The following is a 15,137-nucleotide window of genomic DNA, read 5'->3' as shown; positions in this document are numbered from 1 at the left end:
GTCAGAAAGGGCAAAGACCTGAGAGGAAGAACGATTTTTTTTTAAGTTATAAACAAGGCAGCAAAGGAGTGGGTCCTGGCTTTTCTCGCCTGCACCTCGCCCTTAAAATTCTCCTTCTTCAAAGAACTGGAGAACGGAGCCCATCAACCCTGTTACTTTTCCCATGTGCCCAAGTTGCTCCATCACGTGAAGACAACTCCCACGTGAGAAACACGGAAAAGGTCCTGCTAAGAGGGGCAAAGGGGATGGTTTGAACCCCTCTGCCTAGCTAAGGCACCTCACCAAAAGGCAGTCTCCAGAGGGGAAGGAGCGTTGCTGCAGCCGAGCCGTGGACACGTGCAGCTGATCCTTCCAAGGCTTCTCACCACTATTACGTACCACCACGCACTGAGAAATAGGGCTTATCTTCTTCTTCCTTGGACAGTAAAGCACTAAGGTGCTCGTTGGGCACCGAGCTTCTTTGTTTACCGCAAAGTCAAAACGACCACTACAGTGATGGATACCTCAAAAATGCCAGAAGGGATATTAGCTTGAGGCCACTTTAAAATATCCGACGGAGAGGAAAATACTAGGCACTGGCTCTCTCAGAGGTATTTAGGTCCTAATTCTCCTTGATTTCAAAGGGAGTTAGAAATTTGAATTATTCTGTGATCTTAGCCTAAATGTTTAGAAGATGCAAGTGCAGAGGAAAAAAACCACATTTCTGATGACTTTCCAGCGCGATGAGTTATTCCCCGATTAGGGCATACTATACCTGACATTCTGAAAGGCATGAAGATGGTCTCATTTGTGTCGGGATGGATGATGGCCTGTAAAACAGTCAGCAAACAGACATAGTGAAGGCACAGCAACAGTTGGCGAGCCGTAATGAAGCAAGCAGTCAGCCTCTCCAAATAGCACGTTTGACTAGAGAGTAAAGAGGGACTTCATACGTCTTGTCACGGGCACAGCAGCACGCTCGCGTTGCTTTACAGCTCCGCTCAAAGACAGCTATTGTTCAGCAGTCTCCACAAAAGCTGCTCCTACTTCTGGTTTTCCCGTCTCTTTTTAAGGATGCTTGACATAATTTAGTACAAGCGCCTAACAACAACGAGAGCCCGAGATGTAGAAGTGTCTCTTGCTTGGCAGCACAACATCCCCAAAGACCACCCACCGCCGTGCCTTAACCCAAGCAGGGAAAAACGCAGCTTCAGGAGGGGGGAAAGGGAAATCTATTTTCTGTCCCCGGCTGTTTTCGGCAGCTCCACCGAGGTGCAGCTTGCTGTTCTGGCTGAAAAACTGCCCGAGCAAAGCAAGGGAGAGCCTTCGTTCTGGCACGAGGAACGTTGCCTCTTCTGCTGGGAACGAGGGTGTCGATCAGCTCAAACCCCTGGTGCCACCGAGTCCTGAGCCCTCTCACCGCGAGCCCGTACCGCAGGCGTCGCCAGCGCTCGCTGCCGGCCGTACGAGGGGAGTGGGGGGATCCGACCCCTCGCGTGCCGCAGCAGAGGCCAGGGCTAAATTACCGCCCTGCAGCAGCTGCTCTGAACACGGTCCTAAGCCCGAATTCATTTCACGCAACCTCTGACTGCCGCGAGGTGGGAATAACTCCCTGCGCGGGGACCAGGGGAGAAACCGAAACGTTTCCCGAGGAGGGAAAAATCAGTTCTCGGCAACCGCCCTGACGGATTTCCAAAGCGTTATTCGACATTTCCAGGGTAAAAATGAGTCGGTCTTATTAGCAAATCGGCAGCGTGCATTCTGGGAAGGCAGACTATTTCACTTTATTTTAAAAACGAGGGGTTCTAGCATCACCTCCGCTAACTCCATCGACATGTCTTCCTCCGAGTACAGTGAATATGCATCAATAACGCACGACAACGGGAAACGTTTCCCCCATTTGTAGATATGTGCAGATACAAGTCTGCATACCAAATCAAAAGAAGTCTTAGATTTTCCTTCCGGATCCGACTCATTTTTTAACCAAACTTTACAACGTGCCCGGGAGGCTGCCCCTGCACAAGCTTTTAGGGTGGGAGGAAAAAACGATCCCTAAGTGATCAGGGACTGCGGAGGAGAAAGGTGCGTCCTAGTTTTAAGCCTCACTGAAGAACCGTCAAACCGTCTTTGAAAGACTGGAGACCAGAAATCTACTGACTAGAGAGGAAGGAGAAAACGAAGACATCAAAATATGTAAATACAAAAAGAAAAATCGGAATCGTAGGTAGGAACAGTGTTCTTTGCATATGTATTTTCTGTGGCAAGACAGAGAAGCAACGGAGAAATCCAGTACCGCAGAAGAGGACAGCACTTTTCCCTCATTTAGCAAAAAGGGGAAAAAAACAAGCAATATTTTAAAACATATTTTAAAACAAAATATTTTAAAGAAATATGAAAAAGCACATTACCTGTTACAGAAAAAAGGCACGTTACCTGCTTTATTTTTTGCGCTCCCCACAGCTAGAAAAAGAAAAGAGAACATTACATTTAGGAAAGAGCAGCACAGCTTCCACAGCCCCAAGTCTCATTCAAACCCCCAAACGTTCACCTTTTCGCTGCCACAGTAAACGCACGGGAGGAACTGCTTTAAGGCAGACTCCTTCTCTGCATCCTCCCGGGACCTCACCCTGCTATTTCAGGGTCCTTTATTCACTCCGAATTCTTTTAAATTCGGGTGTCCAGAAAGACTACCAGGCAGAGATGACATTCTTTCTTATTTTGAATGATCAGAAATAACAACAACAGTGGGGGGAAAAAAACAGAATTCATACAATGCTACAACCTGTAGAAATCAAGAATTATCTTCGTAACTCTGTTGCACATAGATCTCGATGCAAATTTAGCACAACCTTTCCTTGAATAAGCTCCCGTATTCCTGCGGGAATCAAAGCTTGCCGGGGAACAAAGGTGGAGCAAATATTGCAGTGGCACATAAGCAAATATCTCCTCAGATAAAACCTGCCAATTAGATTCGGCACGAGAAGTCTCCGCTATTTTTTGTTTTTCAGAAGAAGGGGAACATTCTCACTGAAAAATACTCAGAAAGCGGACAAAAATCCGCTCAAAACTCTCACAAGTGCCTATTTTTATTTACTAATTGCTGGAATCTAGCAGCATGAAAACACCTCAAATCAGGCGCAGACAGCAGAGATCTGTGAACACGGAGAAAAGCATATCAGAAGCAGAGGATTTTACGCGTTGGGTACAGATAGAGGCAATGAGTAGGGGGCACAGGACCGAGAGATACTGGAATATAGTGCACAGCCCGAGTTGTGACTTGTCTGCTCTGTAATAAGGCCAGAGGACTTTCCTTCAAGAATTATGCTTAAATGCAAGGGAGAGTTTGGAAAAAATCCCCCATTTTGATGTCTGCATTTCCGGAGACAAAAAAAAAAAAAAAAAAATCCCAGGATTATGGTAACTTGTCAGAACAGTTAAATTGCCTTTATTATTAAAAAAAAACTGTTCTACCTTTCCAGCTAAGGGCTGGCTGCAACTCCCAGGCACCGGCTCGTGTTACACCTCTGTCTGACAGCCTTCGGAGCTGCCTATTTCTGTTCTTCGCGCAGGTACTCAGCGCTGCTAAAGCCACCCTTTCACCTCCGCTCAAAAAAAAAAAAAAAAAAAAAGCCTCCAAGAAAAACTAAACGGAGCCAAAGGACTGGCTGCTTCGCTGGCAACGCACGTTTGCCAATCTTTTAACCACCCTCGTGGCTCTTCTGCGTCTTTCCAATTTGTCAACATCCTCTTGAATCGAGGATGCCAGGAATCAGACAAATTATTCCAGCAACAGTCGTACCGGTGCCAAATCAAGGCTAGGATAACCTGATGATTTGCGCTCTGCTGTTTATAAATCCAAAGACAGCGATAGCTCTTTTTGCTTTAGGAGAGCTCACGTTTCTCTGATTATCCACCAGAATACCCACCCAAACGCGGTGCACGTATTCAGTCATCCAGTCATTCAAGGTGTAGGTTTTGTTTCGGGTGTTGCTGTTATTAAGGCCTGAATTAAGCCCAGTTCCGCCATTCTGCTTCACCTGAGGCTCAATGCTTCCCCCAGATAAACACAAATCAATGAAAACACTGCTGGAATAAGGCAAATACCCTTTTATAAACAGTAAGGCAATCTACCTACCGGGGGGGGTCGAGCCAAGCTATATCTGCTAATCCTAAAATCCAAAGGGCGGGAGGCTGCGTGCCGAGACAGCTCACGGGGCTTTTCCACGTCCGGCCGGGCTGTCGTGCCCGCATGCCAGCTCGGAGGACCTCCACGGGGCGAAGATGCCGCGGGCGACGAACCGGAGCAAGCCTGCGGCTGCCCCCGTCTCACCTATCTTAGGCACGAAACCGAAACGCGGGACCATCCTGCCTCTCCGACTGCAAGCGCAAACGCTAGTGTAAAGGAAGAGGGATGGTTTCTGAGCCAGCTCTACGGCTGTTTTGGTCAAGATATCTAATTTCATTAATTGATCCCAATATTTATGCATTTTCCTGCTGCAGTGCAAATATTGTTAGAACATGAGATTTCATTACTTCTCAGAAGGAGACTTTACAAGATGCACCTGATGAGTCACCTACAGATCCTGCCAGCTCATTTTCACTTTTTTATCCTCTAATTCATTTTCTGTCTACAGCCTTTTTCAATAGCTTCAGTGCTCTGAGTAGTCTTGCCAGTTGGGGGGCTCGTTTCTGAGAGCACGTCTCTATTTTAGCTAGAGATTTCATTCACACCCTCTCTGGCCATCTTAGAGAAGCAGCCAGATTTTGATCTCATTTACACGAGCGTGAATCCAAAGCATCTTCACTGGAGCGTGTGGAACTACTCCAGATTCATGCTGAATTTATGTTAGAATTCGGTCCACGATCTCTAAATATAGTCAGTCTACCCAGAGCGGGTCTCCTCTGATAGATCATCTTCCTTTATATCAGCTCGGCTGTATATTAGTGACTCCAAGCTGTAGAGCAGGCAGTTAGCTGTCTGCACCCTCTCCAAGCAGTTTGCCACCGCTCCAATCCGGGTGCAAGGACCAAACGTGCTCATACGTGGATTTACACCAAAGAAACACTGTGGACGAGGGGAAGGAGAGTCAGACCATAGCGAACAGATTTCCCTTTCTGCAAAGCAACCTGAACAGGCAACGACAGGACAGTTGCTTTGGCCTGTGGCCACTGCAACCTTCTGCAACGCGAGATCAGCCTCCGCTTTGCAGAGGCGTCCTGCACGACCGCGGAGGAATCAGCTCCAGGACCGTTTGCCAGTGCTCCCTACACAAGCGTTTCAGGATGCTGAATCCCGTGAGGGGATCTCCATCCATCTTTCCCAGGACTCTATTTTTCCATAATGCTATGAGGAAGAGATTCACACCCACTTTGCTCGTGACCTACGGCAGATAGCTTTGAAAAAACTGAACTCAGGAACTGTACTCAGTTATACAGAAATTTTATGCACTTATGAAGTTTAAGGAAAGGTATCAGAGACACTGCCACAGCCTAAAGAGACCCAGAGCTGCAGGAAGGAGATAAAGCCTGGAATAACTCTTGGGGAATATACATGATTTTTGGTTGGCAGGACCCTAGTTAGCCTTCCTTACTTAGCAGTAAAATGGCAGCTTAGAAATAGCTCTCAAAAAAGTATTTATTTAAAGAATATATCCACCCCAAATCTAATAGCTAACACCTGCCACGATAAAGATAGTACAGAGGGTACCACATATTCCTAAGAGATTAATTTCTCTCCTATTAACTACAGTAAGATTCCATGGTTCTGGGCTCAAAGACGGCATTTTTTTTTCGTCTGTACACCCATAAAGTTTCACCTAGATTAGCAAACCGTGCTTACAAGCTGCCACAGTTCACCCTTGTTTGCAACCAGCTCCAACGCCGCTCAAGCAAGCGGCCAGCTCGGCGCTACGCAAGCACAGCTGGCTGGACTGAGACCACCTACTGCACCGCTTCGGTGGGACTCGGCTGTCCGAGACCAAGAGAGCGACGACGGATTCGCACCACCTCCTCCCTTACGCTGCCAGACCCTACCTCCCTTCACCGTCAACGGGGACACAAAGGCGCATTTGTGAGATTCACATCGGGAAGCTGCAGTAGATGTTCCTACCGCCTCGACTGCACGGGCAGACGGGATTTGTGGCTCTTGCACGCTACGCTGAGCAGACACGCAAGCACGCCGTCTTAAATCCTAGACCACGTGCTCTAAATAGGCCATGTCAGGGATAACTCTGCATGCAGTAAAGACAAGGTAGACGAGGAAATCCGCAGAAGAGCAAAGCGTTTTAGCGACTTTATTCCATCCGTCCAGTCGAACGGAGACAGAGCTCTGCCCCGAAGCTTGCGTGTCCCCTTCTCGCTCCGTCAGGGCGGTTCTCTCACCCTTTCACAAGATCCTGCCCGCACCCAGGAACGCTCGCTTTTAATGAGGTAGCAGTCTGCAGTTTGCACCCCATCAGAAAGCGCCAGTTGTTTCACGCTCCGGGAGTTGCAAGGTTTATTAAAGCAAAGCTCCGGTTATCTATCCCACACTGAATTCCAAATATTTCAGTGTAGGGACTGGAACGTGTGATACAGCAAAGCTCATTCTCAAATACAAGAGCAAGCTACTTTCACGTACCATGTGGCCATTCAGGGGACAACCTCCAAAACCAGACGTTCTTTTCACCAATCCCAATAGTGCACAGGATACAAAACCAGAAAAATAGCATCTGCTCCAAAACCATAACTTACTGTGCTGGAAAAGCTCACTGGAAAGCTCATGCTTCAGATCAACAGCAGGAATCTGGCATCACATTAGTGTTAAGCAATACTAATAATTTTACATATTTCTAGATCCCTTAACTAGTAGTCAAACAGTCAGAACAAGACACTGGAGATGGGCCTCACCTCTCCAAGACATCTACAACACAAGCATCTACTGCAGTGAGTTCTCTGGACTGCCTTTAGGCCAGGGGGCAGAAAACAGGCAATTTGTTTCATCCTGACTAGCTGACTGGTCCAGGCTAGATGACTTGCACACCAGCAGTACTTGTTTCTCTCTGTTGACTTGCAGAAGGATGCTGCATGGTTAGTTCTGGCTCAAACTGTGCATGGCCCAAGATGCAAGAACACCCCAAGGTGTCAAGCACCTGCAGCTCATACCGACTTCGGCATGGCTTGTTTGGAGTCTTTTGGATTCTGGTGGGAATTTCATGAAAGGTGAAGCTTTGTAGGTTGGAACATTGAGACTTGTGTTGCATTTTTTCCAAACAGCTCGTCACACAAGTCTAGCTGAGCAGTGAGCGGGTGAGTGCTCTCACCTGCCTGTTACTTTCCTCTCCTGGCAGCTCTGGCTCCACCAGGGCCACCCGCGTGAATCAGGAGCACTCATCAGCAGGTTCAGTACAAAGTCAACAGGGTTAGCTCATATTTATAGTCCCTGTGAGGTTGAACATACTGGAAAACCTCTAATACTTACTCCCTGTGAAGGTCAGCAGGTGACAGGAAAAGAAATAAGTGTCCATGTATTTTCAGTATTTCACTAAAACCGGAAACCGGTGCCAATCACAAGGCAGTTTGGTGCAGCCTGATGGAGCTGCCTGTTAAAAATCCGTTCTGCTCTGCTCTCCACCCTGTACTTTCTTCTTTCCCAGGAGCGTGATCACTCGTGCTTCGCGTGCCTTTCTCCCACTTGTCTCCTGCCTGCTCCAGCTCGAGTCCCAAAACCCACATTTCCCACTTCTTGAAAAGTGATATTTAACATAGAGGCAAATGCACACTACAAGCTCCAACCAAAGCATTCAGTTATGGTTAAATACTTTTAGAAAGACTTACAGACTTAAAATGGTGGAACTGCTTGCCTTTTGGCTGTGCATCAAACATTGCCTAAACGTCTGTAAATCTGGTTGTGGTGCCTACCCTAGCAGCTGATTTACGTGGAATCTGCTGTCTGGCTTTATGACTAACAGGAAAAACAAGGTAACATAACCCACAGCCTACACTTGCTCCTCACTCAGAAGTCTTGCTTCTTGGACGCTTTCCAACCGTGCTAACAACCTTTACCTTAGGAGGGTTTTAGCTCCAAGGAGATAAAGCTCAAATGACCCATGCATGGGCTAAACCACAAAGAGAACCTACGCACTTTCTGTCCTCCATCCAACACTGAAATGCATCAGCAAAAAGGCACCCTCTCCATCCTAGGCATCATGAAGTCACGACTGCTGGACGCTTGCAGAGCCATAAAGCCCTCAGGAAAACCTGACCATTAAGAAGCATCAGCTGAGACAGGCGGGCCGTGGGACAGCTAGCAGGTGGCAGGAGCCATGCGGGGACACCACGTGCGGCGCCCGTCCGCGCTGCAGTGACGCAAGGCAAGCCCCGATTGTTGGGAATCGGACTGTGAACCGAGAGCAATTCTACTAAAACACACAGATTTACACAGATATAAAACTAGTGTAGGTGGAAAGAGAATCAAGTCCTAACCGATAAAAAAAGATAGCACTTAAATAACACTTCACCGCTTCGCAGCGCTCAATAAACATTAACTAATTAATCCTCACAGCATTCTACTGGAAAGGTTTAAACAGACTAAGAAGCACTCACAGAAAAGCGTTTCTTGTGCCAGGGTCAGAGAAGGACTTGGATGCCATTACATGGTTTAAAGACAGCCTTGGAAACCACGATTGCTAATGCAAGGAGCTCGCTCATGATCAGATTTGTTTCAGCTTACTTTAGCCCAGACAGAACTTGTGAATCAAGCCTAATTTGTAACCTAAATGTGAATTTAGAGAGAGTCTCTCAATCCTCTGATGATTAAATGAAACTAAGGCAGTCTGCTGCTGAGTAAAAGCTTCTACAGTCAAATTCAGCGTGCTTTTATTAAGGTGCATTAATCTGCAGCCCCTCCACTTCTGCCCAAGCTCCCTAGGTGCCTTTTGGCCTCTGATAGTCTGGACATGATGCCTAAAATGTTCAACCCATCTTAGGCCAGGCCACAGTGTCGCAGAGGAACACTGAGACTGCAGAAGACACTAGGTCCAAGTGCAATCCTTGGACCACCGAACAGGCTACTTTCTCAAAACGAAAGGGAAGCAGCAGGACAACCAATATATCTAGGGTTTATCGTATCCTGCAAGAGACCAGAGGAAAAAAGTACAGTTTACTGCAAATGGACCTCTTCGCTCTTCATCAACACTGTTAAGAAAAGCTATTATTCTCCAAAAGGGATGCTGTTTAGACTCTGATAGATTCATTATTCTCTGCTGTGTCTGGGACAGCATGAGTGGCTCTTCCCGCTGCTAACATGATTGAAGGAAGAACACAGTAATAAATACATGCCCATTAAGCTGGTGAGTCTCTTTTCACTTCACTGATACTAATGGGGAAGAAATGAAACAGTTTCAAAACAGCAAGTTGCCAAAACTGCATTTGGAAAGGCTCAAGAGTGAGAAGTCACAACTGACACACCACAGTTCATGCTCCGCCAACGCTCACAGGAAGGGGCTGGCTGGAGGAAGAGCGAGTGTCTGTCTCCAAGGGACAATTTCAAAAAGCAGCATTTTTCCTCTCACTACAGATCATTCAGGTTTTTTCAGCCACCCTCGAGCGCTGAAGGGCTGAAGCTTTCCGGGTGGAGCTCCTAAGGGTAACAGGACGGAATAGGATAACAGAGCTGCCTCGCTGCTGTCTTGATTTCTAACAAATAGATAAGCACGCATCGTAACATATGCACGTATATAAATGTTTTGTCAAATGAGCAGCTAGAGCGAGTAAATCTAGGGAACTCTCTAGGATGAGGTGACCTCCTGAGGTCCCCTCCAACCTGACCATCCTACAATCCTATGGCAGACACAGAGGAAGATCTGGTTCCTGTCCTGGATGGCTCAAAATCTAAATATATGGGGTTTCAAAGCTACAAGGATTTTAGCCAGGAGGCGACCCAGAGCTCAAGACGTTTAGTTTTGGTCTTAAGAAACCTGGATTCATCTCCTACCTCCACCTCAGACTTGCTCTCATCCTCACCAGCTCAAGCAGATACACGTTTAAGGCCCCACGGCCCCACCATCCTTCCCCTATCCTGGCGGCGCACTCCCTCCCATGCCTCGTACCGGCACGGATGTTCCCGCAGAGCAGACAAAGTTCAGGGAGCTGCTCAAGTCAAGAAACGAAGCGCTTCAGGAGTGGGGGAAGGGAGCTTTAGTTTTTTTTATTAAGATCAGCTCTCTGAACCAGCTGTGCCAATGCAAGCAAGCAAGGAGGTGGGAACACATGGCCGGGAGGAGAGACGGCAGAAACATGGCAGTGCTGACTTAGAGCAGCTTATGCTGTCATGGAATCACACTTTCCCTTACAATATTCTGCACACAGACCAAATTTGTATCAGTGCAGGTATAAAGCGCAGAGAACGACAGAAGGACAATCTTCCTTACGGGCGCGCATTTAAAGAAATAGCTATTTCCATCAGACTAACAGCTGCATCTGTGCGAGGGTTACATTTAGTTAATTCTATTAGTTTTTAAACCTCTTCTTGGTCCCATGCTGGTGTTAAAAAGTAGGAATTTTGTAGGGAAAACGCATCATTCAGCGCTAACTCTTGTGAGTCCTTGTTCAACGCGCACGTAGCACTCTCAGACGCTCCTGCCGGTGCGCTGCTCTTCTGTGGCTCTTTACCTCTCTCTACTGGCAGGACCAAAGGGAAGAGCCGGGGCGCCAAATCAAGAGCGAAGGGACAGATGGGAGGTAGAAGAGGACGAAAACCTTCATCACTGTTTCTTATACTGTATTCTGTGTCTTGTTTGGACACTAGGGTTTTAGAACAGAGTGCTACGAGTCTGCAAATGGGCAAATCGGGGTTCTGATCCCTGCTGGACCAACGGCCTCGTGCCACAACGAATACTGAACAGCAGCAGCTTCGACTCTTGGATGCTAGAGCAGCAGCTATTCCTACCTCCATTCCAAAGGCGAACAGAGACCTCAGGATTCAATGCACAACACGGACATGTTTTGCTGGACCTGCCAGCAACGTAGTTCAAGCATGGAACTATTGCAGAGAATTTTAGCAAAGGAAAGAAAAATACGGGCATTTCAGGGGAAGAGCTGAAAGAAAAGAGCCGTGTTAAGTTTGTAACAAAATCGCCCCAGCGCTGAGGTCTTGCTGCAGCCCTTCGATGGCAGACGTTCATCCCGCGTGCTGCCGTGCCTGAACAGGGCCGTCCACGTCCGACGTTCGCCAGCCTTTGAGAGGGCTGTTCTGCAACGCGCATTTCTGCAGCACAGCAATCACACAGGAAAAAGCAGCTGTGCCGTAAAACGGGAATGATTTAAATCTCTCTTTCTCTGATAGCCGTTGAGTGTTGCTTCTCTTAACTTTTACCGCTGCTGACATGCCAGCACCAATCTGTTCCTCCAATCTGTGCTGGTCTGTTGGACAGGTTGGAAAAGGGACTCACACACACAGAGGACACAGATGCAATGCTACAAATTAGTGAAAGAAGCCTGAGGATAAAGGACAAAAGCCACATCGTTATGCCTGCAGTTGGTACAGCCTTGCGGTTCGAGGCTAAACCTCAGCACCGGTACTCCAGCCCTAGAGAAAACGTCCACTTTCAAGGAAGCCGTCTCTTGATTCGTATTTATCAGGCTGATATTTTGCGACAACCGTTTTTACAGGAGAAAGTATTCCCTCAAATGAAACCATTTTACTCCAGTGGAGATTCCCCACAGGAGGCAGTTTGGGGAATTGCCTGCCCTGTTTAGAATTGGATATGTTACAGTCTATACCTTCTGCTGCAAATTGGCTCCGAGTGCACTTGTGTGTGTCATTTTCACCTACCCACTCTCAGATATCACCAGCCACCAGAGTTTCGTGCTAAGGGCCTGATTCTGCCAGCCCTGTACGCCGCCAGTGGAAACCTTCATTAAAAATGGCTTGCGACAGCGGGCCTTTTAACACATCCCTCTCTCGCTGCGTCGCAGGCTGTAAGGAATGCAACCTAAAAAGATTGCTTAACTGTAATGAGAGATGGCTTAAATGAGGAGCGCATATAAAGTGCTAAAGAACACACCAGCGAGACGAAGCAATCCTTATGGAACAGCAATAATACAACAGTATCTCCAGAGCTGGAAAAGATGGGACATAAATTGCAAGCGAATTGGTTTCTCCCATCAACACGAATCCTACACATTTCCTTCTCCCCCCCTCTAAGAATCCTACTACTTGTTTGTCTCCTACGGGACCAGTAGATGAAACGGGATGACAAACCATTTCATGCCAGCACTTCAAATGCACTAATCCTCTGCAAGAAGGAGCTGCGCGACCGGCATCAGTAGAACATTTACTGGGATTTCCACGTTTCCATTTTGACTGCCAAGAAGAACTAATATAGGTAATAGGAAGTTTTGTAATCTCACCAGGTCTCTTCAAGTTTTCAAGACAGAGTTTTTATTTCTAGACCAGTATTAGAAACTGCTGCTTCTTCCACCAAAGTACATGTAGATTTATGGAATTCAGTCATTCAATTCAGAGACACGTGGCAGTCCCAAAACTCCCATTAGGAGAACAAACATCCCCAAAGCCTTCAGAGGGGCTGTTCTTCAAGTAGGTTTTATGCAGTTCTCATAATCCCATTAAAGTGTCTAACCCAAGTAACCAAAAGGACAGAAATAAACCCTGAATGGTGGCATTACTAAGAACATCATCTTATTCAGAGAAAAAATTTGAAATCATAATAGCCTGTGGTCAACCTCCCTCTGACAGTGTGGGGTATTCTCACTACAGAGAATGTTTTTGGTTGGTAGGATTTTAATAAGTGGAATGAAAACACCCAACTTCACTCGTATCTAATCAAAACCAAGTGTGACTGTCAAACACTGGAAGAAAAGGTTGGGTAAATGAGCTAAGCTGAGGGGAGGAGTTTGGAGCATGTTTTCTTGCTCAAATACAAAGTACTGAATAAACAATAATCAAACATGTATTCATCCTTAGCTTTGCTAAGTACATAAATTATGTACCAGCTATGGGAAAAATCACGTTTTGAAAACATATTTCCAATGTAGAAAATACCATGCTTTCCCTCATTAAAAAGCTATCAGCAGTCTAGCAGCTATTGACAGTTAGAAGATCAATTCTTCATTTTTGCTAATAATGCCCAAGAAACAGGTTTTTACCACCTCGAGTTAACGGTCATTTTCCCGAGCAGTGAGATCACTCCACTTCAAGAGCAAGTACAAGAGCTACTGGATCAGCGTGAGACCTGCGAGCAGTAAAGATGAGCCAGGAGGTGACTGATGCAAAGAGAAGTACGAGTTCGTGGTGGCAACCAAGGGAGCCAGCAAGGGGCAGACCCAAAGGGGGAAACTCTCCACTTTTCACAAGTGCTCATGCTTCAGCCTCTCTCTCTGACACAGAGATGAACGCAGAGCTAATGCACAGAGGGGCAGAAAGATGGTGGAAGGAACATTATTAAAAATGTAGATGTTGGGAGCGTTGAAGACCACAAGTCTTCTCACCGAGAGCAACTAGAGATAAACAGCATTTCTCCTGCAATCTGGCTTAGAGATGGTCATGGGGAACAGGAGCAACGCACAACTCCGGCTGTCCGGAGAGTGGTTTTTTTTTTTTAGAACGGTCCATAATTGTTCCATTTCAACTCATTTTGAAAAATCTGTTTTGGAAGGGAAAAGAAACACTCTCTCTATAAAGGCCTGCCAAGAAGATAAGAAGCGTTGAGGAGATATTTGACGTCATTTTAGGCTTTTATCTTTTCATTTTTCAGGCAGTGAAATCATTTCAGCAGGCAATATAGATTGAGCTGAGCTTTTGGTATGCTTTCAGCTACTGCCTGGCAATCCTTGACGAGAACCACAAATTTCTGAATGGGGGGGGGGGGGGAAGAGTTTGAACACTGTCAAACATGGTGCACCACAGAAGCAGATCAGTCAGAAAATCAAACAAACCTCTCAAGCGATTAGCTCTGCCCACAGTGAAACAGGGTTAAAATAAGTCGAAATCAAATTACCTCCTGGTTGCTGTTTTTCTGCCAGCATGTGGCAACTTGCTCAGTGCGTCGGGGAGTACGTGACATACTTGGTTACCAGCTACATAAAACATCGGACGGCTCAGTCACTTATTCCACCATCAACACAGGCACATGAGCCCCTCTCCCCAAAGCAAGCACCTCATCCGAGCTGCACTGGGTCCCTTTTCCCAACCAGCACTAGAACAACTGCAGAGTCACCTAAAATGATAGGAAATATCTCCTCAACTTACTGCCTTGTAGCCAAAGTCCATCCTGCAGAGAGTGGCGCATGCAGAAACCATAAAAACGGCAACTCAGCCTGGGGAAGCAAAACAACAGGGTGTTCTCCAAACTTCTTCGGCTCACCGATGGAAAATCTGGGGTGAAATCAATGCAAGGGAGATGCTTCCCTTCCCCCAAAGCAATCAACCAGCCCATCGTATGTTCTGCAAATGCCCCTGTAATTAATGAGACGCTTACAGCTGTGTATATCTGGCACGCTCGTATGTCATTCAGTACCGGTAAGCTTGCCAGCTAGCTAGATCTCCCCGCATGCTCCCTCAAGCTTCTCCTCTGCCCCCGAGTTAGACAACAACTGATGCTCAGAGAACAAGTTCCATGACGTATGTTCAGAGCTGCTGCCGGCCACAAGTCCTCCAAGCAGAGACAACGTTTACAGCCCTGTTTTCATCAGATGTATAGTTAGATCTTCCTCTCTGCCTCAAAGAAGGAAAGAGATTATTTGGCTATGACTGACCAACATGAGAAGTACCAAATGCATCATGCCACCACAACCTCAACATTCGGTGAAGCCTCATTTTATTACAGATCATCTAGGCCATTAGTTGTTTGGTAGACAGGGCCATCACCAGGAAAAGTGAAAATTAGTTACAGTTATTTGGAAAAGGAACAGTGCTTTCCATAACAATTTGGGGGCAATGTCTAGCCTGAGTAAGAGAAAAAGAAGAGGACAGACAAAACAAAGGAAGTTAAAGAACAGAAAAAAAAAATCAGCGTTATTTTGTGACTGCAGCGCAGCAGTAACCAAGGGAAAAACAATACAAAGTGAGCTCCATGACAAGAGAATACCACAGGGGAAGGAAACAACCAATGCCACTAAAAGCCTACAAAGATTACCTTTCATGCAAAGAAAAGAGCATT

At 46.6% G+C, this 15,137-nt stretch overlaps 1 protein-coding gene across 1 annotated transcript in view; it reads right to left on the bottom strand.

Annotated features, from left to right (window-relative positions):
- SFXN5 (sideroflexin 5) overlaps nt 1-15,137 on the bottom strand; it is a 109,684-nt gene that overhangs the window by 64,462 nt on the left and 30,085 nt on the right. The window contains exons 4-5 of the mRNA XM_067297226.1: nt 2,413-2,439; nt 755-809 (exon numbers count right to left, since the gene is read on the bottom strand). Coding sequence (XP_067153327.1) covers nt 755-809; nt 2,413-2,439 — 82 coding nt within the window. The remainder of the gene's footprint in view (nt 1-754; nt 810-2,412; nt 2,440-15,137) is intronic.

This window comes from Apteryx mantelli, chromosome 5 (assembly GCF_036417845.1).
Source record: "Apteryx mantelli isolate bAptMan1 chromosome 5, bAptMan1.hap1, whole genome shotgun sequence".
Taxonomy (NCBI): domain Eukaryota; kingdom Metazoa; phylum Chordata; class Aves; order Apterygiformes; family Apterygidae; genus Apteryx; species Apteryx mantelli.
Note: the sequence above shows the minus strand (reverse complement) of the source record. Positions and strands in the feature narration are given on the sequence as shown.